General features: G+C 49.2%; 1 protein-coding gene across 2 annotated transcripts; it reads left to right on the top strand.

Moving 5' to 3' along the window:
* The first annotated feature begins 1,632 nt into the window (after positions 1 to 1,632).
* LBHD2 (LBH domain containing 2) lies at positions 1,633 to 22,383 on the top strand. Of its 2 annotated transcripts, none has more exons than XM_084521793.1 (5): positions 1,633 to 1,772; positions 10,748 to 10,845; positions 15,146 to 15,236; positions 17,820 to 18,015; positions 19,143 to 22,383. In XM_084521793.1, the coding sequence occupies exons 3-5, from the start codon at positions 15,147 to 15,149 to the stop codon at positions 19,217 to 19,219; spliced, it is 363 nt and encodes a 120-aa protein (XP_084377919.1). In that variant the 5' UTR covers positions 1,633 to 1,772; positions 10,748 to 10,845; position 15,146; the 3' UTR covers positions 19,220 to 22,383. The 2 variants fall into 2 exon arrangements, with proteins under 2 accessions (XP_084377919.1, XP_084377920.1); XM_084521794.1 differs by having other exon boundaries at positions 1,736 to 1,766; positions 10,747 to 10,845.
* The last annotated feature ends 2,871 nt before the right edge of the window (positions 22,384 to 25,254 follow it).

Below are 25,254 nucleotides of genomic sequence, written 5' to 3' on the forward strand. Positions count from 1 at the left end.
TGACGGGCACTTCCCCTGTTTCTCAGCTAAAGAGCCTTCCCCCTTCAGCCTACTTCAGAAAATGCACTGGGCTTCAGGAGCCACCACCTGCTCAAGGATTTCCATTTGGTGCCATATGGGATGGAGGGAGGCAGCAGCAGGTTCATCCAGCGGAGGAGCTTGCACAGCCCCACGTCTGGATCCTGCCAAGTCCCAGGCACTACTTGCACTGCCCTAGTGTACCTGGGCTGCACAGAAGGGGTACACAGGTTGCCTAGTATCTCTCTGGGGTTGTGGTCACAGTGACACCTCCTTCCTGAAGATTTTCTGCAATTCCCAATGTTCCTGGGGGGTCAGCTTTAACATCCACCCTATAAATGTAACCTTAGAGCTGTTCTGTCCTCAGACAAGAATAACTCATTATTGTGAGCCTGGGAACAAAACTGCTGCAAGCAAACAACCCCGTGCCACTGACGAGTTCATTCTCAGCACACAGTGTCTTTATACACCGAAACCAAATATTGCACGTTTAGGTTTAAACTGATAGCTTCATTTTATACATGCTTGTAAAAGGAGTGTGTAAAAAGCAGGCAGGGTGTAAAAGCTCACAGTTACAGAGCAGCTCCAGAGGAGAGCAGGCTCCAGCACTTCTTGGGTGCCTGTTGTGCCAGGGCCCATCCGCTGCTCAGTGCCCTGTCCGCTCGCCTCTCCTCGTGCTGGAAATGGGGCTGCTGAGCCCCCAGGGCCGAGCAAAGAGGGGACCCCGATGTCTCCACAGCAAAGAAGGGACCCCGACGTCTCCACAGCTCCATTTGCTGGGTGTGCAGAGGGACTGAGGCGGGTCCTGGCCGCCCTCAGCACCTGTCCTTGAGCTGCGGGAGGACCATGGCCTGGTGGTTTCACAGATCTCCTGGGTCCTCACCCCCACTGCTGCTCCCCATCCTCCTGCCCCAAGTGTCACCTCACTGATGTGCTTTTGACCTGTCCCCATGGGACCACAGACACGGACAGGGCTCCCCTGCCAGCCTCTCTCTTGGACTGGTGCTTAGGGACGTGGTTCAGTGGGTGATAGTGGTGGTAGGGGGACAGCGGGACCGGATGATATTGGAGGTCTTCTCCAGCCTTAATGATTCTCTCCACAGCGTTGGGCTGACACCCCAGCAGGGAGCTGCCCCTCGTCACACCTCTGAACGAGAGCAGAGCGTGTCCCGGGTGGGCACACACCCCCCCTACAGCAAAAAGAAACCCCAGAAAAGAAGGAAGAGAAACTTTACGCCTCAATTCAGCCTTTCCTTAGGGAGATGGGGGCCCTGTGCCAGCCCCACACCCCTTAGCAGTGTGTGTGTATGGGGGGGGCGTCCCCACTGGGGGTGTGTGTCCACTGGGGGTGTGTGTGTCCCCACTGGGGGTGTGTGTGTCCCCACTGGGGGGGGTGTCCCCTCTTGGGGGGAGTGTCCCCACCTTGGGGGTGTCCCCACTTTGGGGAGCTGTCCCCCAGGCGTGGGGCCGGCCCCGTGGAAGGTGCTGGGGGCGATCCCCCCCGCGGGGGGGCGTCGCGGTGGCGGTGCTGAGGGAAAAGGGGGGGCCGGGGCCTCGCACCGCCCCGCGGCGCTGCCGGGGGAGTGGTTTCCCCTTCGCCGGCAGCGTTGGGGCCGGTCTGCGGGCGGGGAGGTGCCGCGGCCGGCCCGGGAGGATGCGGACACCCTGACGGAGCTGCCGGCTCCGTGCACGGCCGGCGGGAGGCTGCCGGCCTCCCCTCCCCTCGCCTCGCCTCGCCTCGCCTCGCCTCGCCGGTGAGCCGGGACGGGCCGCGGAGAGGGATCGGGGAGGCGGGTGGCGGTGCCCTGCCCGCAGCGGGATGCTCGGGGACCCCCGAGAAGCCCCGGGGGCTGCGAGGGGTTGGGGCAGCCCCCCTGGGAGCCGAGCCCAGCCCCGGCAGGCTGGGGCACCCCGGGGAGCCGAGCCCGGGGCTCGGAGCCGCAGCCCGGTGCTTGTGCGGTGCAGGGGGGGCGAGTGCGGGGCGAGCGAGGGGGGCAGGAGGAGCAGGGGCTGCTGCCCGGCTTGCCTCTCGGCTGTGTTTCCAAGCCCTCCAGATGTGTTCTGGCTTTGTGAAGGGTGTTAGGGGGAACTCGCCGAGGAATGGGTTGTGCTTTACAGCAAAACTTGCTTGGCAGGCGCCGGCTGTGTGAAGGAATCCTGATGAATGAGAGTGGCACCCAGGGAGTTGTTGGGCTGCGATCGCCTCAGCTGTTCATTTGTTTCGGTGTGTGTCTGCCTTTCTTTCTTTCTTTCTTTCTTTCTTTCTTTCTTTCTTTCTTTCTTTCTTTCTTTCTTTCTTTCTTTCTTCCTTTCTTCCTTTCTTCCTTTCTTCCTTTCTTCCTTTCTTCCTTTCTTCCTTTCTTCCTTTCTTCCTTTCTTCCTTTCTTCCTTTCTTTCTTTCTTTCTTTATGATTTTCTCCGAGCGGGTAACAAAATGCGAGTTTAAGACAACGATGTTTTTGCTCGCAGCCTTCACCTCTTTCAGGTGAAAGAACCCCCAAACCCTGCCTTTCCCAACAGGTAGCGCGTGCCACACACGCGGTTACTTGTAGGGAAAGAAACAGCCTACTTTCCCCTGTAAATGAGGACTATGTTTCACTCCGAGGGAGGGGTGTGAATATTTTCCCCCTGCCAAATGAGCGTACCACAAAAATTCCCTTTTCATCCGGGACAGAGGTGTGTTTGTCGGTGCCTGAACGCGGCTGCAGTCACGGAGGGGAGCGAGCCTAGTCTGGATGCAGCATTAACCCCTCAAGCCACAAGAAGGGATGAACAGAGAAATTAGTTGCCATTAGTCTTTTCCTGCCCGAGATCTTTACCGCGGTCCTACGGTCAGCGGTGCAGCGAGGAAGCCCTCCTGGCTGTAGGTTCGTGTCGTACTGAAGGACCCCGAAGTTTGCGCTCCTGCAGCCTGGCGCCGTGCACAATGCCTCCTTATGGGAAGCCTGGAAACGAAGGTGAAGCGGGGAAATCTGCCTACACACCACCAGTCCCAAGCCAGTGTTTTCCGTCTCTTAGATTTAATGAGCAACAAATTTTGTGCCCAGAAAAGAATCCAGCTCACAGCTCAGGATTTTGATAATTAATATTCCATTTAAAGAACATGTTTTCAGAGTCAACATTATGATTGCAGAGAGAAAACAAGCAAACAGGGAGCGACTTGACCCGCTTTTCCCTGCTTTCCCGATCTGGCCTGACAGTTTGTCAATCGTGGAATTTCCTCTAACCTCCCTGGTACATTACTTTAGCAGAAGAAATGAATGTGCAAATATAGTTGCTATTTTCCCTCCCTTCTCACAATGATCTCTTTGTGTTAAGCAACAGGCTTTTGCATAGATCAGGTATCAAACCCACAGTGTCACAGGCTGAAATTGCTACTTCGCTCTCATTTCTGAAATTATCCCCCTGCGTTTGAGCCTATTTAACCACATCTGTCTATTTTGGAGGGGTCAGACGGAGCAGCCTTGGTCCAGGGCAGATCCTGTGTCATGGCAGGCAGGAGGAGCCCTGCTGGGATTCGAAGGAGCTCAGCATCTGCCTCTCTGCGGTGCCCCTTCCCTTTGCTCCTAGATGTGTGTGTGTGTTCTCTGGAAAAAGCTGCAAGTGAATCAGTTTCCTGCATGTTCCTTCTTCAAAGGAAGACTTTATTGCAAGCCCTAGGAAAACTACCAGCCAATAACAACTCAGGTGGAATGAAAAAGACCAGTTAGTACAAGCAGGTCCTTAAAACCTTCTCTCAGTCCCCTGCTCCAGCTTTTGTCCCTCTTTGCTTGCAAGTTCCCCGGGGGCTGAGAGAGAGAGCACCATCAGTAATGGCATCTGCAGAGCAGACACCAGTGCAGAAGGACGCTGGGCTCTGGCAGGACAAGCCCCTGCTGCCATCAGGGTGGGCTGGCTGATCCCACAGCGTTTTGCCCCATAGAGCCCATGTCCTCACAGGGCTTTGACAGAATAGTCCAAGTTCCAGTTCCTTTGCAACTTCTCTAACATGTAAACCTGATTTTTCATCCCACTTTCTTCTCTGAGATGCACCCATATAAACGACCTGTGTGCAAATATTTAGGAGACCTCTAGCTTCAGGTGGATGTTAATTGGTTGGCAGAAAGACACCAATGTGCATTATCCATGCACATATGCTTTCAGTGTTAATGACTCATTCCAAAAAAAAAGAAAAAAAAATCATACTGCTTTTTAAAAATAATATATTTATTTTTATCTATGCATTGTCCTTGCCCTCTGTCATGCCCAACCCTACTGCGATAACACACACTGTTCTCCTATCTTCCATCTCAGGCTGGGGCAACTTTCCACACTTTGGAAATTCAATTAAGGTTAGAGAGCTTTAATTCCTAGAGAAAAACACCTCTGGTGTTAGCCTGTGGTGTTGTGACACCTGCAGTTTTGCTGTTAATTACCAATAAGGAACATTAAAAGTCTCTTCATTGTCTTTGTTCTCTTCAGAGTGTCTGCTTTTTTCTTGTTGTGGTGGTGTGTTTTTTTTTTTTTAATTTTGTTTTGTTTATTTATTTATTTTTAAATTAACCTCTAACTCTTTTGCTGTTTTGGCTGTATTCAATTCTGTACCGAATGGCTCAATGTTGCACCATGTTACAGCACTATTAACACCATATTCTGATTTCCCTAAAGTTACAAGGAAATAACTAGTTTATCTTTTAAGTAAATACCATTTATATACCTAACCTCTTATCCTGTTCTGTTACCTAGAAGTGATAAACTATCCAGGGTATGACAGACTAGCTGGAGCACTCTTCCACAGTGCTAGAAAGACATCAGACATTTCGCAACCCATTTCCCAGGATGTTTCCATCCAACAATCACCTGCTCTGTGTCGATGTCCTCAGGTATCTTTTTCCCCACTTATCTTCTGCTAGTGGGACCATGGCCTGAATTCAGGACCGTCCAGAAATACTTGGGAATAGCACAGGCAGATTTCATCAGTCACTGACTGGTGCTGTAAGGTGAGGGACAATTGTGGCATGCAATATCAGGGACAAAGAATCACCATCTTCCTGGGAAGATCCCAGAAACACAAACAAGTGGTGATACTTCTTTCGGAGACCCTTTAGCAATGGTTGCTCTGAATCAGAAGGAATGATATATTTATTCCTAAGCTGCAGGGTTCATAAAGTTGTTTTGAGAGACTGCAGCCAATTCCGTGAGCTGAAGCCAATTCAAGGTTCATTGCTTGTGCAGAGCTCAGAAACACTCTGCTTGGCACAGACTTTCGGATCCCAAAAGCACGTTCTCAGATGAGATAGTATTTGCACAAGTACCAGAAGAGATACCTCTAAAACCACTTAATAGCTTGTTGAAGTTTTATCTCTAATTTTGATGGGGATGTTTTCTTAATGAGGTCCTCTTATATCAATCAGCTGCCGAATCCAACATTAAAAAAAAAAAAGATAAAAAAAATCCAAACTTTCTCTTGGCATACACTTCCATGAGGACTCTGTGGAGATTTCCATGATACCAAGGTCTACTAGCATTCAGAGGAGCTCGCTTAGTCATTCTTCCCATCTGCTCTGCCTCTTCTTCCCTCCGCTGCTCCGCACATGCTTCCTGGCTGGCTGCTCCCCGTCCCCAGCCCCGTGCAGCCTGGCTGGCAGCCCCGCTCCCCTCCTGTGCTCTGCCTGTCCCTGGTGGCATCCTCCGCCGGGAAGCTCAGGTAGCTTAGTGCTGAGATCAAAGAGCTGAAGAAAATGAGCAGCCAGGAAAAAGGAAAAGAAAAACCCACCAGGGAAGCACCCATAGCTAGCAGCATTGCAAGCATCGTTTGCTAAAAACTTTCGGTAAATTCACCCTCGAATCATGCAATTACTTGAAAAAATGTGGTAGTTAAAAATGGGCACCTTTTAGTTCTTTTTCCTGCTTTTTTTTTTTTTTTTTTTTTTTTTTTTTTAAATGGCCATTTATGAGTCAAGTTCCTAGCTCATCTTTGCAAACAGGGCCAGTAGGAACTTCGGCAGCTCCAACAAACCAAAGGGTGGGATTTGTGTGCAGTCACAGCGCGCTGGGAGCTGGGGGTGTACGGAGAGCAACAGGCAGCCTCAGCCTTGCTGCGCAACAAGAGGAAGCTGAGTTGGAGTGATCTGCCAGTGCGGTGCCCTTTGCAAGCCCGTGTTTTGTAGATTTGGTAGTCCACAGCCGAGTGTTTGAGAAATTCCCCAGGGTGATATTTACCCCAGTAGCTTCTCTGGAGCAGGAACAGCAAAAACTGCTGCTTGCTGCGAAGTTAGTGGAGGGAGGCAGCGCGGTCTGGAAATAGCAGCCTCCTACCCCTTTTCACTCTCCCAAACTACGTGCTGTGTCTCATGCTGAAATGCCTGCTCCTCCACATCGAGAGTCATTTCATCTCACTGCTTCCTGAGAGAGATCGACATCTTCTGTAGAGCACACGCCGCCGAGGAGAGGAAGGCAGCTTTGGCCTGCGGAGAGCAGAACTCAAGTACTGCGTGGGTGGCCGAAGACAAGAGCTTCTGAAATGAGGGAACAGAACAGATCTCTAATCTCCAGACTCTGACACATATCGCACTTTTCTCAGTTGCTTAGGAAAGAGATTTGCATCCAAAAAGAAGTGGGAGGTTTAAATAGGAGTTCATACACACGCACATTTATCTTCAGTGGTCCATGCTGTAATTTACATTTCTCGAGTCCCATGGAACCCACAACACTTCATAAAATACATCCATTACAAATGTGCAACCAGGGGAAACAAAGATGCCGTCCAAGTTCCTACCCGCGGGGTCCAAGAGCTGAGCTCAGTAGGCACTCATGTGGAAACTGGAGGCTGCGGAGTGTCACTGAGGTAAGCACACAGTTTGGGTTGTGCCAAGATGCTGAAGCTAGCATCCCACCCGCTGCAGATGCACTGCGCCTGGTCCTGTCTCTGCATAGTCCAGGCCACCCATGCGGCCTGAAGCACTTCAGGGACTAAGCCATAGCTCCATCCTCCTAGGACACTGTTATAAGACCAAAGTATAGACGAGTGATCTGCAGAATATATAGAATATATATATAGAAGATGGATCTGCAGAAGCACCTGGCCCTAGAAAACACTGACATTTCCTTGCAGGGTTGTGCACCTTCTGGCACAGTGTGAGCAGCCCCCTTCGTGTCTCCATTGACCACAACTGCAGCTCTGTCCTAGATCACCCACACACCCACCTTGGCTGAGCTGCCAGCCCGATCTGCTGCAGCAGAGTGGCCCAAATAAAGCGCTCTTTCTTCTGCTGGGTGGAAAATGCTCATGTTTATTGAGAATTGCTGAGCAGGGTTCGTTGTAACTCGACAAAATTTTCCAGTGTGCAAAAATCAAGCAGTAGGCCGTAACTTCTCTTGTTTGACATCATTTGCATGTGCCAATTCTCCTCGTAATCAATAGGAGGGTTCTTTTTTCTTTTCTTTCTGTAGCACAAAGACTAGACTCCTCGAACAGAGAAAAGTTTGCATTTACCTAGAGCCTGTAAGGGGGCAGAGTGTGTATGTGTGGGGAGGCTGAGGGCTGAGATGCCCATTTGTTTGAGGCATGGGCAAGCTCACAGCCCCCCCAAGCACCAGGAACCATGCAGTCCATCACAGAGGGTGTGTAATTGTGCTGCATCTCCAGCACAACTTAAATAGGGGGCTGACAAAGCCCCTGGGATGGCCCCATTGAAATAAGAAGGGGAGAAGTGATACGCTCGCATACAGAGCAGCAGTTCAGGGCCGATTTCTGCCGCCTATCTGTGCTTATTTGTTGCAAGGTGAACCTTCAATGCGACATTGTTAGGCTGTTATCGTAATATTTCCATTCGCGCTCCATGGGGAATGATTAACTCGGGAAGCAGGGAGGGCAGGAGGGAGGAGGCTGTCCCGCCATGGCCGCTAAGCTCACACCAGCCCTGCCCTGGCGTGTCCCTGTGCCGCCCGGCTGTCCCCAGCTATGGGGCAGCTGGGGGACGAGTAGGGTGCACCTCCAAACACGAGTGACCCCATGGTGGAGGTGCTGCTCCCACCTGAGGAAGCACTCAGAAAGGCAGGGATCTGTGACCAAGCGGCCTAGCTCCATGCCACTAGGATCGCAGCTGGTGTCTGGTTCTTCTTTCTGTTTTGCTGTCGAGGCATGTTGGCCTTAAAAACGTCTCCTTTGTGATTCACGGTGAATTTATGCCATGGAAAGGCATCTACTTCTGGGCAGGGTGGTCTCCTCTCTCCCCACAGCAAGGCCACCCATGGCCCAGGAGCGACAGCCGGGCTGGGCTTTCCACACCCCACAGCTGCCCAGAAGAGCTGTGCAAACCCTTCTGCTCCTGCCTGTTCTCCCATGGGAGATGAGACCAGCCCTCTGGGACAGACCGTGTCCTCGTGGTGTGGAAGCCCCAAACAGGCAATGGGCCCTAGGTGCTTTCCAAAGCGATAGAGAAGCCTGGAGGGCACCTTTCAGTGCCTGATATTTTGTGCCAGTCCCTCCCGTTCTGTGGGGTGGAGAGGTCCCCTCCTCGTCCCCTCCAAGGCTGCACAGCCGGAGCCCGAGAAGAAGCTGGTTTCAAGATGGGGCCAAGGAGGGCCGAGGGTTTGAAGGTGAATTTGAGGGGCAGGAGGGGGGTGGCTTGGGAGAGAGTACACCAGGTAGCCAAGGCTGGACTGATCAGCAAAGCAGCCAAGTGTGGGTATGCAGGTAGGAAGGGACAAGAAGAGGTGAGCAGAGCAAGGCTTTTCCAGAGTTGTTTCCCGACAGCTCACCGCATGGCCTCAATAGCTGTGCCTGGTTTTTAAAAGATTAAGCAGTATCGTAGAAGGAAGGGTATTAGATAATGTTTCCTCTAGTGCCAGCCAAAGAAGATAATCACACCTATTAGGTAGATAAAGTGAGTATTTACTCTTCAGAGAATAAATGCATTCTGGTGGTTTTATACACTGGTAGCACTGAACTCTCCAAGAATATTGATTAGGCAGAAGTTTCTCTGTTTCGAAGTATGGCTGTGTGGGTGGAAGAAGGGAGTCCTCAAGTGACTTTCTTTCCATTAAAGCTTCCAAGTAGCTGAGCCCCAGGGGCCGACGTCTCCTCTCAAACATTGCAAGCCCCATAGCGCATGGACGGGAGATCGGTCCTGGGTCAGTTCAACCCTGAAATTCTTTACGGAGAGTGGAAAAGCAACAGGCATTGTTTTCGGTCATTCAATCCCACATGGATCCTCACATACCAAAAGCCAGGCGGCCGCAGATACCTCTAAATAGCAGCTGGCCTGGCATGGCTTCCAGCTGCTGGCTTTGATGTGCCCAGCTCGCTCTCTCGTATGCCATTTTGTCTTTCGCTGAGAGATGACTCAGTGCAGTAACTGTTCTTATGACATCCAATCTTTTCTAAAGGAGAGATTTAAGGTAGATGAGTACTTGCTGAATTTTCATGGGTTTAATAGCAGCTGTTTTGTAATGGGTAGTGGGATAAAAATCTTCTTCCCAGAGTATTGGATAACATGGTATCGGATGCTCTCTGGTTTCCATACAAGAGACAAAGTCTGACTGTAGTCATGAATTTTTAAGGGGCAAACGTTAGCCTCCCTGAAGTTGGTTTGATCACTGGGGAGGAAATTTGCCAGACAAGAATTAAACCCTCCTGAATTGGATTCTGGGGATGGAGATGCGATTTCCTGCTTCCCTAATTTGCAATAAGCACGGCCTGTGGCATGAAGAGAAACTCCAGAATGCAATGGACAATTTTCCTCTGTTTTTGAAAAAAATCAGTGTGCAGCTAATCCAGAGTTATAAATCTAGGTAGGAAGGCCTCCAGAGCAGGTAGATTTGTTTAATCACTTGGGCTGGTATCCAAACCACTGGAGGATATAAAATATATACACTAGTGCCATTCATTTCACTGAAAACACCTTTTTCCCATCCAAGGAAATAGCTGTGGTTGGCATGAATATATATTTGGCAAGCTGTAGGGCTAAACAAATTTCTCAGAAAATCATCTTTGGCCCAGATACTGACTACATTTCAGCACTGTACCTTCTCAAGCTCCTCAGCTAAGACTTTCCACCAGGGAAGCCATAAGAAATTAGTGAATCGCATTTTGAACTGCTGGGATCCTCACCTCTGCTCTCCAGGCTCCCCCGTCCTGATACCACTCAAAGTAGTACCTTCAGTTTGGAGAAGACCTTTTGAAAAATCGTTTCTCCTGTGACATCAGTGAGAAACATGCAGTAATGTAATCCTGTTAGCTTTCCTCCAGTGTATTTTGTCTTCTTTGTGTGTTGACCAGTCACTTCAAGAGCAAGAATCTCATTCCTTTATGTCTTGAACCACGTCTCACTAAGCACACTGAGCCTGCCAAACAAGGGGATATATCTTTATTTTCCGATTTTCAAAAATATCATTAAAATTCCTGCATGGGAGAATAGCGGAGTGTCCCAGTTTCAGCAGGTTTAATGTAGCTTACACTAAGGAATAAGGTTTATCATCACAGAAAAGAGTCAGATTGCAAGGTATTTCAGCTTTGTGTAGTTTTGGAACATTAATTGCCTGGGCAATTCACTGGGTATGCTACAAGCTACATCTTTAGCAAGATCAATTCCCATTAGATACAGAAAATTACCCAGCCCTCTGAAGCAGGAGTTTCTTCTGCCTCTTTCTGAAGCAGCGAGCTCACCGCGGTACTCTTTCCCCCTGGTCACTGCTGGCTTTGCCATTGTGTTTGCACACTCTGACTCCGTCATATTGTCTCTTTCAGACACTTCTAGGATTTGACAGAGTCAGCACAACATTTCATCAGCAGGAGTGAACATCTGCAGCAGTTTTCGGAAGCAACACCCATTTATGTGATTGAAGGTAATGAGCTTTCTTCTGTCATTGCCCCATACTTGTCACTTGTCCCACCCTGAGTCCCGTGCTCCAGGCAGACATCCCCTTTGTTGCCTTTGCTGGTCTGGGAGGTGAGCACAGGATCAGGCCTCAGTTTGGTGTGCATGTGAGCATCCTCCAGGCTGGGGCACGTAGCACATGGCCACGGAGCCCAGCAGCCAGCCAGAGCTGGAACCCGTTGGCCATAGGCTTCTTGCTGGTGTGCTGTGACACGCACTATGTGGTCCTGCTGCCAGAAGGAACTTTCCTATTGTCAGCACAGGCGTACACCACATTTCTATCCCTGAAAAGTCTGAGCAGCTTGCTCAGAGGTCCTGAGATGGGACTATCTAGGCTGCAAATGCTCCATTCAAAGGATTACCTAGGCTGTTCAGAGTATCATAGCAGAGAGGAACTCACTTGTCTACTCTCTTATCCTTGCTTTGGAGAAGAGGTGGTTTAGTTTCTCTAAAGGAAATCTTTGCTTGCATCATGCAACCTGCCTGTTTTCCTTCTCCAAATAAGTGCTCCATGGTTTTGAATCTTGAAACTGGTCTTCATTTAAGTACCGTTTTGCAACCGGGAGTTTCACAGGTCAGTTTTGCCCTCTGTTCAGAAACTAAAATAAAAGTGCGTGCATTGTTTCTCACCGTTGGTGGTTTAGCACCTGTCAACCTATATATTGCTCTGTATGTAACTGACCTTCTTCGTGCAATCACAAACAGCAGAAAGTGGGCTGTTCGTTTGCTCCGTGCCCCTGGAAAAAGATCAGAATAACATGGTCCTGTGACAGTAGCGGATGCATTTAGGATAATCATCTCTGAATGCAGTTTTCTCACAGAAAAGCAAGAATAGATTTTGCTCTTTTTTTCCTAATTGGTATATTTAAGCTTAATTAAACCTAGGGGAAGTAAATGCATGTCTTAATTCACTGCTAGAAGAATTTTAAGGTTCAGAGTAGGTGACTCATCCACCAGAACAGAATTTATTCTTTGTTTGTAAATGCTATTTATTGCCTTGTTTTGCATCACTATGGCTACTGTATGTCATTGGTGATATCAGCACCTACCGTACAGAACATAAATGCAAAACCCAGTTTAAAAGAGATACAGTTCTTATAATAATTTGCTTGCATCAGCCACTTTTCTGTTGTATGTAAGGACTTGTCACATAAAAGCAGCAGTAAAAATGGCTCAATATTTTTCCATCAAAATTGGCTGAGAAGTAAAATCTCTCCTGCATATAAATCATACCACAGTTAAAAAAAGCCCTAAGCAGCAACCAAACCCCCTTTTCAGTTTCTGTGGCTTCATAAAAACTTCAATGATGTCCTACAAGCGATTTCAAAGTTTCAGATGAGCTGATTTGCAGTGGCATTCACAACTGTTTCATTTCTGGTTATTTTTAGTGTTAAACACCTAGTTAAGATTGTTAGAGGCATCGCTGCTTTCCCAGCCCATATAGATTTCTTCTGCTTTCCTTTACTGTTTCTAAGTGGAGACTGAGAACAATTAATCTGTTCCAGTTAAAGCCTAATTCTTCTGCCAATTGCATGCCCCCCTGTTCTTTTCTGAAACGCATCAAGTACAATCACTTCTGCCATCCTATTCAATCAAACCCTTAAGTTGCACAGATTTTTCAAATGGCCTGGGCTTCAACAGCTTGGGAGCTGATTCACGGAGGCATCTGCTGGAACACTGGCAGGACTGTCACCATTTTCCTAGCCAGAACCATTTGTCTTTGTCATTTAGAAATAATCTGCGGGGTGTAATGTGGTCTTTGGGAAGCACGGAGCCCGTTATTGCTCAATAATAGAATTTCATGAGGTCTTAACAACATCTCTGAGCTCGTATGACATGTTTGAAAGTGCATGTGTGGCTGTATCTCTCTGATGTCCTGTGGAACAAGGATGGAGAAGTGATTTATGCACTCGGTATGTATTGAAAGCCTGCTAAAATAAACCAGCAAGCTGTGGGCAGCCGCAGCAATCTTCTCCTGGCTAGCAGGGACTGACCCCCAGGACACAAGCAGTGGGACGTGTCTTCTCCATGATAGCCAAGCCCAAGACTTCATAAATCCTGGCCCCTCACAAAGCCTCTGAGATTATTTCCAGGCAGACACACATGCTCTCTCATCCAAGTCCCTTTCCCTTCTGTCCAGGATGAGAGGGGTAGGGCACCAAACCCTGAAAAGGATCCCAGATGAGAGGCTTGCATATTGGACACGGTCAGAGCGGTGGTCCCAGTGCTCCCCCAGGCTGTGGCCTCAGGGGGGGCAGTAGGGGGGACACCGAGGGGTCCCTCTGGGACCAGGGCAGAGACCAGGATGGGAAAAGAAGACAAGAGCTTCAGGAGCACTGGGGGTGATCGGAGGGAGGAGACAGTGGAGGGAATGGGTAGGGAAGGATCCAAGGACACAGCTTTGGGAAAGGGTCTTCCTTTTCCAGATCCCCATTCCGTGATGCTGTAATCCACAGGTGCCCAATGGCACAGCACGCTGGAGCTGCAGGAATAAAAGCAGGTGTCCATAAAAAAGTCTGTGTTTTACTGACTGGGTGGTTTGGGGTGTCCTGGTGCTCCCTATTGCAGGGGGTGCAGGTGACAGCAAGCACAAAACTTCCTCCCTGCAGGCAGAATTTGCCCCACTTCTACCATGCTGTGGATCTGGGAAGGTTTAGGTTGGGGATGCCCAGATCAGGGACCAGTCCAGCCTCTTGCTGAGTTTTGTAGCCCAGTTCCTCTCTCCTGTTGTGTGTGTGTCCCAGGAAGCACGCTGCTTAAATCGGCACTGGCTGGGCCTGGGGCTGGCTTTTCAGGGCTTTTCCCTAAGCTGGTGGATGCCTATGGGGTCGGGTCCTGGCTCACAGCTGAGCTCAAGTGTCTCCTGGGTCTGCCATGCTCTTTTTTAAATATGATGCAGTGGGAGTGAAAGTCTCCGCGATGTCACGCTGCTCCGTGCTACGGCTAATTAAAGTCATTGTGAAGGGTTTTGTAGTAATTGCAGATATTGTAAAATTCAGTTTTGTGGGGTAATTGGTAATGTAAGCCTGAAACAAGCCATCCTTAAGATGTTTTAGTTTGCATTTCTCAGTAGGAGCAGCCTTGACAAAGGAGGCTTTTGTGCGTGAAGCGGGACCAGAATTAATGGCAGCCTTTAGTCGTGCCCGAAGGGGAGCTTGCTGCGGGGCGGGCTCGCTGCCGGTGCCCACGTCCTGCCTGCTGCAGCAGCCTGGCAGCGAGCCCCTGCTGGCCCTGACAGGGGCACTTGTGGGGCCAAACCCACCCAGGGTTGAGGTATTCCCACCCGAAAGGAGCGTGGCTCCTTTGGTCCGCAGGTCATGCCGAGTGTTTCAGCCTCTGCTCGCTGCTACTTGAGTTTTTCAATGGAAAGGGTAATTGCTGTATCTCTAAATCCCAAATGTGGGGAAAATCCTTGCTCCACAGAGATGGAGATACCCAACCAGGTATGCCAGCCCATGCCAGAGCTCAATCCCCCTGCTCCAGGCTGCCCAAATGCTGATAGCGGGACAAGGAGAGCGCAAGGGCCAGAGCTGCAGTGCCTCGGGTGCCGAGCAGCACAGGGGGATGGTTAATGGGCACATAAGCAGCTTAGGCTCTTAAATCCCTGATTTAAATGAGATTTAGGTGCCAAACCTTCCCTGATGCATTTGAAAATCCCACTCAACACCTCTCCGAATGTTCAGGGAAATAAAGACTACCGAAAATCTGGCCCTTAGACACCGATACAGCTGGTGTGTCTGGAATTAACAGTTTAAAAAGAAGTGCTGGCTCGTGACTAAATGGAAGAGACATCTGGGAAGAGCAAATATTGAAGACGTTATGAAGAACCAGAATGAGAATTTAATTCAGGGCTGATATTTGCACAGTAACTTTTTTTTTTTTTTTTTTTTTTGTCCACAGATGCAATTTCAGGGGGGACATCACTGCTGCTGCTGCTCCTGGATTTGCCCCCAGACGCAAGCATCTCTCGCTGCACAGCTTGGCAGCACGTTCGATGCCCTTGGGTTGAACCTGTATTTGCACTTTTTTAGGGAAAAAGATGCAGCAGATTAAGACAAGGGGTAGCGGGACAATGGAGCTGTCACTCCACCGATGACCACAGCAGTGCAGCAGCAAATAAACATGCCCAAGAGATGAGGAAATATTTTGGGGGCTGACTAGAAAGGACAGTCTGCATCACAGTTATTAGAACAAAATGCCTGTTTTTAAACTAACCATGGGGCCAAAGCACAGAGCTGAGTTTTCCATTTCTGTTCTGATGTTTGCAGCATGACAGAGGTGATGAACACACGGGAACCGGTGATGGAGGAATTCACGCTCAGCCAGTCTCCTGAGGAAGAAGGAGGCCCTTCCAGCCAGGTACTGCTAGAAAAACTGTGCCTGATTTGCTTTTCAAAAGCAGTGTAATGCGATGATTTTTGTGCATGTATGAAATTATGATGCAGACACCTAGCAAATACCGTCCCACAGCTTTTACACGGCCACCTGTGCAATGAGCTCCAGGCTCGGAGGGAGCTCCCTCTTTTAGCAAAGAGATGATCTGAAATGACCACGTAGTTCACCTGGCTAGCTAGGGCTCCAGTAGCACTGGCCAGACGCGGGACATTTTCTGTCCCCAGGCAGTCCCACACCCACACGATTGCCCACTCGTGGTGCCGTTTCCCACAGGAGGGCCCACGGTGTCCTGAGGCACCAGCTCGGTCCCCGTGGTTGTGCTCGTGGCTTGGCGTGTGGCTGCTGGGGGACAGACCTGAACGTGTCCTGGTGGACTCGAGTTGCTCCTCAACACGAGGTGTATTATTGCAAGCAGAGTCAGTGCTGCACCCGGGTAAGTTTTTTTCCATCTGGTTTATCCCCACCTCTGGGCAGGCCGATCCTATCCCCGCTTTAGTGGTGGCCGGCAGAGGCAAGAAAGCAAAAAGAAACGAGAGGTAACGCAAAGCCGGTGACTCAGCAGGACAGCTAGCTTTCTTCCAGCAACTTCCAAGCCCTTTGGCCAGGAGACCAGTCCCTCTCTTCCTGCCGTCTCCTGCCCACTCGTCGCACGCTCCAGCTTCCGCAGAAAAACACCGCGCTGCTTCCTGCCGGTCCTGACTCATTCCTGGGGGGACGTGGTAAATGCTGGGCACCGGGGGAAAAACATGACGCGGTTTGTTTGGCCGCAGGAGAACAGCACAAGTGAGAACAGGCAAACTGAAGTTGCACAGGTGCCTTTCCTAAATTTTGTTGCAGCCTTAGCAGTCGCCTTTCAGCACATTTTTAGACCAGCTTGTTTCATTTCTTAGGTCTTCAGAAAGATGGAAAAAGCAGGAATTTTGTAGCATTGGGTTGCCCCTCTCAGGGATTATGGGCAGGCTTGGGGACAAGGTGGCACTCTCACAGTCCTCTGCCACCCAAGCAGACTGAGCAGGTCACTGTCCTCTGCACGGGCAGCCCTGCGAGACAGCAGGGCAATTTAACCACAATTTTCTGGCTATTTTCTGTCGTCTGAGCCGTGAGGATCACAGCCCCAGGCTCCACCGTGGGTCTGAAGAAGAGCGCACAGCTGCTCTGAGGTGTCTCTGGACCTGCCCCAGCCCGGGTGTTGTCACCGTGTTGCATGTTTGGAAATAGCTGGGAAATATTAGCAGCTTCTTAAGAATTCCTCCCAATCATTACAGCTGCCATGGCAATTTATTTTCAAATTATAAACAGGTCTGGAGGAGGCTGTATAATGAGGAGTTGGGGGGGAACTTTTCTGATAGGCAGCGTGAGCAGCATTGCTTGATCAGGACAGGTTGCACCCATGTGAGTGCAGCTCAGGGAAGCATTAGAAGGGTTTGACCTCAGTGATGCCCTTGGTCTAGCTGCACTGAAGGGCTCGCTCCTATAGAAGACTCCTTAATTGTGTCTCAATTTGCAGGACTAACAATAGCATGTGACATTTTTCATCTTCATGTACGTTTGCAGGGATGAATCCCCACAACATGCCCGATTTTAGGGCGGTTGGGGATTATCTGCATGTTTCTGCCTGTGCTTGTAGCAGGAGCTGCGTTGAGGCTGGCTCACGTAACAGCAGTGCTCGGTCTAACCAGAAACCCTGATACGGTGGTGAACATAGTGCAAATGTGTGGGCACATCCCACCAGCACACAGCAAACCCATGGAAGCACCTGGAGTTAAACTGGGGTGGTTCTCAGCTCAGCCCCTGGTGTTCAGTCCCCTGGTCTGCCCCTTCCTGGACGACCTGGAGTGAATTTTTGTCCAGGAAAAAGAAAAAGAAAAACAAAACAAATTACAAAAACAAACAAACAAAACCAACCACAAAGCAAAACAAAACAAAGTACCCTGAGGGACTGTAATGAACCAGCTATACTGAAAACAAGAAAGCACTTTTATGTGTTATAATATCATTCCCTACAAATACCTAGTTCAGCTTCAAACTCTAATCACTACATAACGTTTGACCTGCAGATTCAACGTGACAAATGTAATAATAGCTGGCGCTGTCCTCTCCGTAAAGATGATCTCTGGGGCTACCTGCTTGCATGAATGCACCATAAAATACAGTTTCACATAACATAAAAGAGCTCTGCAGCATGGCAGCTCCTTAATAAACTGTTACTGCATGAAAATATGAATAAATCATATCAGAGCAAAAGGACGGCAGCCAGAAGGGCTGGAGCAGCCACTTAGCTGACCATTACAGCAACGACCTTCGTGTCCTACAAACCCTCCAGAACAGTTTGGCAACATGGTGCATTTTTTTTCCAAAGTCTCTATTTTCTCTGTGCATTTTGGATCACACAGGTCAGTCTGCACCAGATTGAAGGGGGTTTTTGATGGACATTGTAGTGCACGTCAGGTGTAGAAAGGATGCTAAGATGGAGCACGTACCCCGCTTGCTCTGAACATGAATCCCTGGGCAAGGCTTTGACAGGCGTATCCTCAAATGTCTCCCCAGGCCTTCCCAGATGCACGTGAGAAATACCCCAAGCTGTCCAAAAGACTGCCATCGATCGTGGTGGAGCCAACTGAGTCTGGGGAGGTGGAGAGCGGGGAGCTGCGCTGGCCTCCCGATGACCTGAAGTCGGCAGAAGAGAAGGGTCTGCATGGTGACCAAAGAGTCTGCGTCCAGCAGCAGCAGATGGATCTGGAAGGTCGGAATGAGTAGTTTTCACCCTTGTTCCCCATAGGAAAATAGCATTTTCTGGCTATGCCACACACTGAGGTCAACAGAGTACCAAGCAGCGGTGGGTGCTTGAAGGTGCCCAGAAACACCTGCAATGGAAAGGGAGTCCTGTGGGCTGAAAATGTCCCTGTGGCTTTCGAGGACACAGAGTTTACAATCGCATCAGGTTCAGTGCTGGCCACTCGCATGGCCAACAGGCAGGGCGCTGCGCATCAGCAGCTCACTCTAGGAAACAATAACCCTGTTCCATGCTGTCTATCTGCCTTCCCATCTCTGAGCCTAGAAGCAGAGTATTTAATAGCTCTGCATTTTCAAAGCATCGTGGTGTCCCAGGAGTGCATTAAGGTAACAGGAGCTCAGAGGTAGGCAGATATGACTAATGGTGTCACTGTGGGGTAAATATGGCTAGAGATAAGAGCTTGTCAGTGTAGCTTGTTCTCCATTTCTGTTTTTTTTTTTTTCATCTCAGTGCTCTCCCTTAGAGAGTGACACGGTTTCCATGTCAGTGCACCAACATTTGCCATGCAAAAGCCCAGAGACAGCAGCGAGGATGGGGTGCAAGATGCACTGCCCCTTGCTTCCTAAGGGGCAATGACACACCGTCTGATCTTGAAGTGTCGAATCCTCTGCTGTTCCTGAAGCCATTTCTAGGTGGTGGCTACCACAGGGTTGTATCACTCAAGAAGAAATACGGGCCAAGTGTGTGGCCTGAGCTCCAGGCTGTGCATTACGGCCTCTGTGTTGTGTTTGTGCAGTGACATTGGGACTTGTTACATCTTCAGAGCTGAGGATTTGAGCAGATTCACTAAGACAGCAGGTAGCCCTCCCACGGTGGCGGCTGTCCTGCTTTTAATGAGAGGGGTCATCACCTCATCTCATTAATACCCATCCTGAGGTCTGAAGTCCCTGTGAAGTCAGGCTGTGATGCACTCGGAGTACCCTACTCCAGGCTCAGTTGCTGGTTTGCGAGTACAGTAAATTACCAGCTTCAAGGCTGAGCACCCTGACGAATCATCTGCCTCGTGGAGCAGGGAGTCAGGTAAAGGGTGATGTACACTGTGGGGGAAAAAATACTGACAAACCATTTCTTTGCAGATACTTTAGCGCATCCAGCTCAAGAAGTGGAAGACAGTACAGATACTCTCGAAAGCAGAACTGAAAAGGATGAGTAGGAACTCCGTGGCCTCAGAAGTAAAACTTCATTGTGAATGTTGTTGACAAGCTAACACACTCTGAAGACATGTCAAACTAATCTGTATTTAAATCTGCAAGGGTTTTATTTAGTTAGTACCTGGTAAGAAGTGTATGGGCTTTAGAACTGTTCTTTTTAACATTTTGCTTTTCAGGCTGGGATTCATACTATTTGTTTATTTTTTCCTTGGGGAAAAAGAAAGGGACATGTTAGGAAATGCATCGCAGACATGAGATCGCAAAGGAAAAATGCTCCTAATTTCAATTAGCACATTTCATTGGATATACCTTTTTTAAGCAAGGCTGCTTTCAGGTATCAACAGCAGGACCAAGGGGTTACATTTCTCCGGAAGGGATGTCTTAAATCTAAAACCTTTCTTGTTTTTAGCCATTTGAAACTAGCACTGTGATATTACGGACAATAGATGTAATATAATGTCACCATTTGATTTTGTAACTTTTGTATAGAGACGCAAGTGTAAGATTAGCCTCCATCGCTACGCAGGATCTCCAGGCTGCCGCCCGCGTGCGGATCAGAGCAGTTCTCTCCCTTTGGCTAACCTGTGCAAATTGAGGTGAACCAGCCTTGTACTAACCGTCTTTTCGATAAGGCTCTGAAGCTTCAGACACGCTTTCTTGCTGTACATTGACGAGCTGGAATAGCTAGTCGCTGGTGTTCGTGGAGTGAGACCGTTCGTTGTAGATTTGGTTGGGTGGATCGTGCTGTTCGTGCGCACTTCGGGGACCAGGTCCAGCTCGCTACTGAAGCCAGTGAAATGGCTCCTGCTTCTGCCAAGGCTGGATTTGTCCCACCTTGTTAATAGAAGTTGTTGTGACTATTCTTTTGGTATGTTTTGTGTATAAAATAGGTGCAGAGGCTCAGCTCTTCCTCCCTTAGCCCAGGCTAGGCAGTGGTTGGGCAGGTGAGGGGAGCTCAGTGGCACAGCCCAAACCTCCTCTACATTTGGGGAGCCTTTCCACATGATGCCAGGTCCCCTCCGAGCCATCTGCGATGGGAAGGGGTGGAAGGGGGCCTCTGTCCTGCCCTGGCAGTGCTGCCCACAGGAGCACGTATGGCTTGGGGGTCCTCACCTGCAGCACGGCCCCCTTGGCTGTGGGTGCACAGCCACCTCTGGTAGGCCACAGCTCGTGGTGGGACAAGCTGTCTCTGCACGCATCAGGTCTCCGCTGGATTCTCCTTGTCTCCCTGCCTGGAGATGGATCCGGGGGCCATTTTCACAGGGGTGAGCCTGCTCCTCCACGGGGACCTTCCAGAGACTCCCTCCAACCAGGCACCATCCCAGGAGAAGCAAAGATCTCGGCCCAAAACATTACCCCTTGGACAGTGTCGGTGGAGATAATGCATGTTCTGAAAAGGGTTCGACTGTTTCGGTGACAAGTGTCCTGTAAGCTACAAAGTTGGATTTCTCCATCTCGGCAGGGCTGGATGGGGTCTGTACTTCCAATTAATGTTGCGTCCGGAAGAAGCCGCTCGCTGTGGGTGGAAAGAAATAACAGGATTTCTTCCAGCGTTAACTCCCGAGTTGACTTTCAAGTGCATTCTTCTATCCAGTAATAATTTTCTCTAAAGGAAACTTTTAATTGTGTGATGATGGATAAAATTTACTGGCCAGATGTATTGATAAGATAAGTTTATACCTTCTTAGCAACCAAATTTAATATATTTACTTACAAAGAATTCTGTGCAATGAATGTTTAATACAAAGGAAAGAGACTATTTTACTTCAAAGCAACATTAATTTATGTACAAAATTATAGCTCATTATTTGGGGTGTTTGGGATCTAGGACCCTTTTTATAAGCAGTGTAGTGTAGTATAACGTGATACTTCAGTTAAACTTTGCTCTCTCAACCTATATAACAACCTGTTTTGCCTTTCTGGTGTAGACATTCTTACCCACGCTGTCACAGAACTATTCTGCTGGATGAACGGTCAGAGCACCAGCTCTTGGCAGAGGAGCAGAGGGTGTCAAGCGCACCTCCTAAATCCAGCTGCCCTCCCTGCCGCCCCCTCGGCTGGTGGCAGCCTTCCTGCAAAGCTGAGGAAGCGAGAACGAGCTGGGTAAGGCACTGAGAAGTGACACGGGGCTGCAGCTCGGGTGTGAGGTGCTCTTTAAACGCGGCCCCTGCACCGGCTGCTGAGCAGTTTTCCGAAGCTCTGGGGAAAAGCAGCAAGGATGACGATGTATTTTTGGCTGCGTGATTTCCTTTAACCTGCGTCTGCCCAGCTCCGCGAGGAATGACGTTAGACGTGTCGCTTGATTTGCTTTTCACTTTATAAAAGGAAAACCAGTTGTTTGGAACACTTCCCCCAATTTTATGCGCTCTCTATCTGCTTTCAGACGCTCCCTCCCTTCCTGCTCTGGATGGCCCTTATCCCATTTCCACCTGAGGTCAATGGCACTTCCCTAAATAAGTTTCCCAAAGAAACAACAAAATTCTGCATCCACCCTGAAAATACGCCTCAGGACGCTACTTTTTGGGGTTGGAATACACAGCGCTGCAGCCCCTGCAGAAATGCCAGATTTCCTCCTTCCAGCCTCATTACTCTCCTCTTTCCTGTTTCCCCTTTCACGCAGCTCCCCCTCAGTATTTCAGCTGAAGCAAATGGATGCTTCAAACTTCAGCTTTCCACCGAAGCTGTGTGGCCCCTGTTTAACCACCACGCAAAGCCAAACTCCTCCTCCCATTTTTATTTTTCTGAACATGGGCCAGAGGCCCTAAAGTAGGAGAGCAAGATAGAGAGAAACTTGTTTTCTACAAACAAGCCCTATTTATTCAACTTGCAGGTCTATGAATGTCCACTTACTTTGTCTGTGTGCAAGTGTTGTCTCTCTGATAAACTCAATAGTTGTTTTGTATTTTTTTCTGGATGAAAAGCTTTGTAGAAACTAAAAAGGAAAAAAAAAAAGACATTCAGTCATATTTTTCTAGTCTAGCTTGTAGAATATTTCATGTAGTGCAGAAGGGAAGTTTTATGGAGTAAGACATTGTTGGATTTTGCTCTATTTCAGTTCTTTCTAATTTTGTAAAATGCCACCTGTACATAATACTCAACTAATGTATGTCCTGTAGATGTATTACACCGTTTAGCCTATTAAATGCCTATAATGGACCGATTGGAAGGTGTGGTGTAGCTGCAGCGTCTTGCTTTAAAAGCACAGAGGGACATTTGGGCAGCTGCTGGCCCACCACGGGCCCAGGGAAGGAAGCCTGCCCCGTGCCTGCCTTTGCCCCTGGCACGCAGCTGAATTCAGATCCACTCCATCACTTGCCATTCCCACCTCTTTCCTTCGAGCCCTGCCTCAACCCAGCAGCTCGAACCTCGCCGCTTCTCTTCGGGTGTTTCTGGCTGCCCCTCGCCCCGGGTGGCAGCCGGTCCCTGCGAGCCAGCTGGCCGCCGTCCCTCACCCCCTAATGCGATGCGCATTTTTAGCATTTTCTGGAAAGGCTTTTGTGGAGCCCAGCAGGAACTCACATTACTAGAAACCTATACCCGCGCAAGGGGAGCGGGGTCATGTGGCAGAGAAGATGAGAGGCAGAGATAGCCTGCGCCGAACAAACAATTTGATTTTATTTTTTTTCCAGTAATGCCAACTTACCAAAAACCTAGGGATCGGGTAAGTGGGGGTGAGACTCTGCCCCTTCATTTTTTTGAGAGGCTCAGAGCAAAAGCACCTCTGCTCGCTGGGATGGGTGCACCAGCATGGCACAGAGCGCTGCCTGGGGACACAGCCAGCCCCTCCACAGCCAGGCTGGGGACCTGCCACCCGTGGTGCCCTGCAGGCAGCACTGGCTTGGGGAGGGAAATTCTCTGACCCCCAAGGGGCAAGCAATGGGCCCAGCTTTGGCACCGCAACACTTGTGAACCTGATGCCTGGCGTCACTCCGTACTGGAGTTACACTTGTGCCATGCATGGAAAATCTCCGGTCTGGGCATAAATTTCCCCAGGGGTGGGAGGTAGGGAGACTTCATAACCTTCCTGGGGCATGCAGGAGCCATCCATTCCGGATAATTTTTTTTATTCAGATGTCTGCTTAGTAATTCTTTCTTTTGGCTGTATTCTGCTTAACACTCCTGTCTGAAGGAGCAAATAACTTTTTCAGAGGAATTAGCCTGTGTTTGAACCATATAAGGTGAAAACTGGCTTCTATGGCGTTAAACTAAAAAGTCTCGCTTCCAAATCAAACCACATCCTAAGTTGTGTTTTTGACAGCTTTTGTTTCAAATCCAATGTTTGTGTGAATTCCTCTCTGGAGAGAGGTGATCCCTGACAGTGACAGGGAGCCGTGTCTGCCACAGCGGGCAGCACATCCCTTACATTCACATTACAAGCGCTGTTACCCACATGCACTGCTTCCACCACGAATTACAGCAGGAGACCTTTCCTCCTTTCCTCCTTGAAAATAAACTGTGGCTTTCATTGCAATGAACCAATGTTTAAATTCACGCAGTTCTGCAAAATGAGGATTTTAATGAATTTTTTTTTTCTTTTAAAAGTTTTAATTGAAAAAAATTAAACATGAAACATTAAAAAGCTGCAATTTTCCCCTAAGGATGCTGATGAAGCATTTTTTTAAATTTTCCTCAACATTTCTGCCATGAAGCATCCAAAAGCTTCGTGCTGAGCCTTAGCAAACGTCCTCTCTGTGCAGCCCAGGCAGCGGGGGGTCCTCCGGGGAGGTGGGCACGCAGACCATCCCGATCCTGGTCACGCTCTCAGCCTCCAGACTTTACACTACAGAGGACAAGGATCTTTTCGTCCTGCCTGACGATTCATGCACACCCCCCCTGAAGGAAATCTGTTCAAAGCTCCCGTGGTTGCGGTGAGTCCAGCCGTTAAATGGATGTTTGCAATCACGCCAGCATTCCGCTTCAGCAAGAATCCCGGAGTGTGACAGACTCTCTTTATGAATTAGTCATTTAATTTATGAAACGTGGGTTGGGTATTGTCACATACTCAGGTGTCCTCCGTACCCCTGACAGCTGCACTCCCCCGCATCGCTGTTCAGCGGGTGACGCAGCCACGAAAACCCCAGAGGCTGGGATGCTGCCTGGACGGACAGACAGACCTGGGAGCTGGGGAAAGCTCTGGGTACCTCACTGCTGGAAGCCTGAGAATAAATTATTACCCCTGCTAATTGTTCACTGGTGATGATTCCAGCAGGAAGAAATAGCAGAGGGACCTGTCCCATCAAGCCAGCCTTCCCCCAGCCTAGCTGGCCTTGGCAGCCCTCGCATGCCCTCCAGCATTAGCCCTTCAGTCTGGTCAGGTCTTGTGACAAAAACATGTGGGCAGCACAAAATAAACTGGTCATGGGATGAAAACTCAATGCTTAAAACACAACTGGCAAGCACAAGTAAGATAAGAAGAGCAAAAGCAAACCAGCCCTCAGGCCCTGCCAGCCCCAGCACCTCCATTTTAGCTCAGGGTCTCTCCTCAGGCCATACCTGGTGCCCCGGTTACATTCAGTGATCCTTCAGCATGGGAGCACATCTCAAGTTCAAGCTGTACCTCTCAAGCATGGTTGTAACTGAGGCGACACATGTGAGTTCCCCAGTTCACACAGAGGCTAAGGTGCTGCTGCCTATTTATAGCTGGGCTGGGTTAAATAAAGTGGCTTATTCATCCCTGAGGTTTTGAACAAATTCCAGGGAGGACAAAGGGCCTAGTGTCTTTTCCCCCATTCCTTTTTTTTTTTTTTTTTTTTGGCCTAGTTCGTACAGGCAGAGCTCAGTCTTGTTCCAAGACTAGAAAATTATTTGCTGGCTTGGCACAAGCTGCTGTCCAGCTGAAATCATCTGCACAATTTTCATATATATTCTGAGAAAAAGAAGTCATTGAAATGCTACAAGGTTTTGATGCACAGTCACGAACCATGTCTGTAGATCCACCGATAAGAAATCCCTTAAATTTGGTGGCATGGCTTTGGGTCTACTGCAGCTGAGAGATGCCTTTGAACACCAAGGGGAAGAAAGAACAAAATGAGAGTGT

This window comes from Aythya ferina (genome assembly GCF_964211825.1).
Source record: "Aythya ferina genome assembly, chromosome: 5".
Lineage (NCBI taxonomy): Eukaryota > Metazoa > Chordata > Aves > Anseriformes > Anatidae > Aythya > Aythya ferina.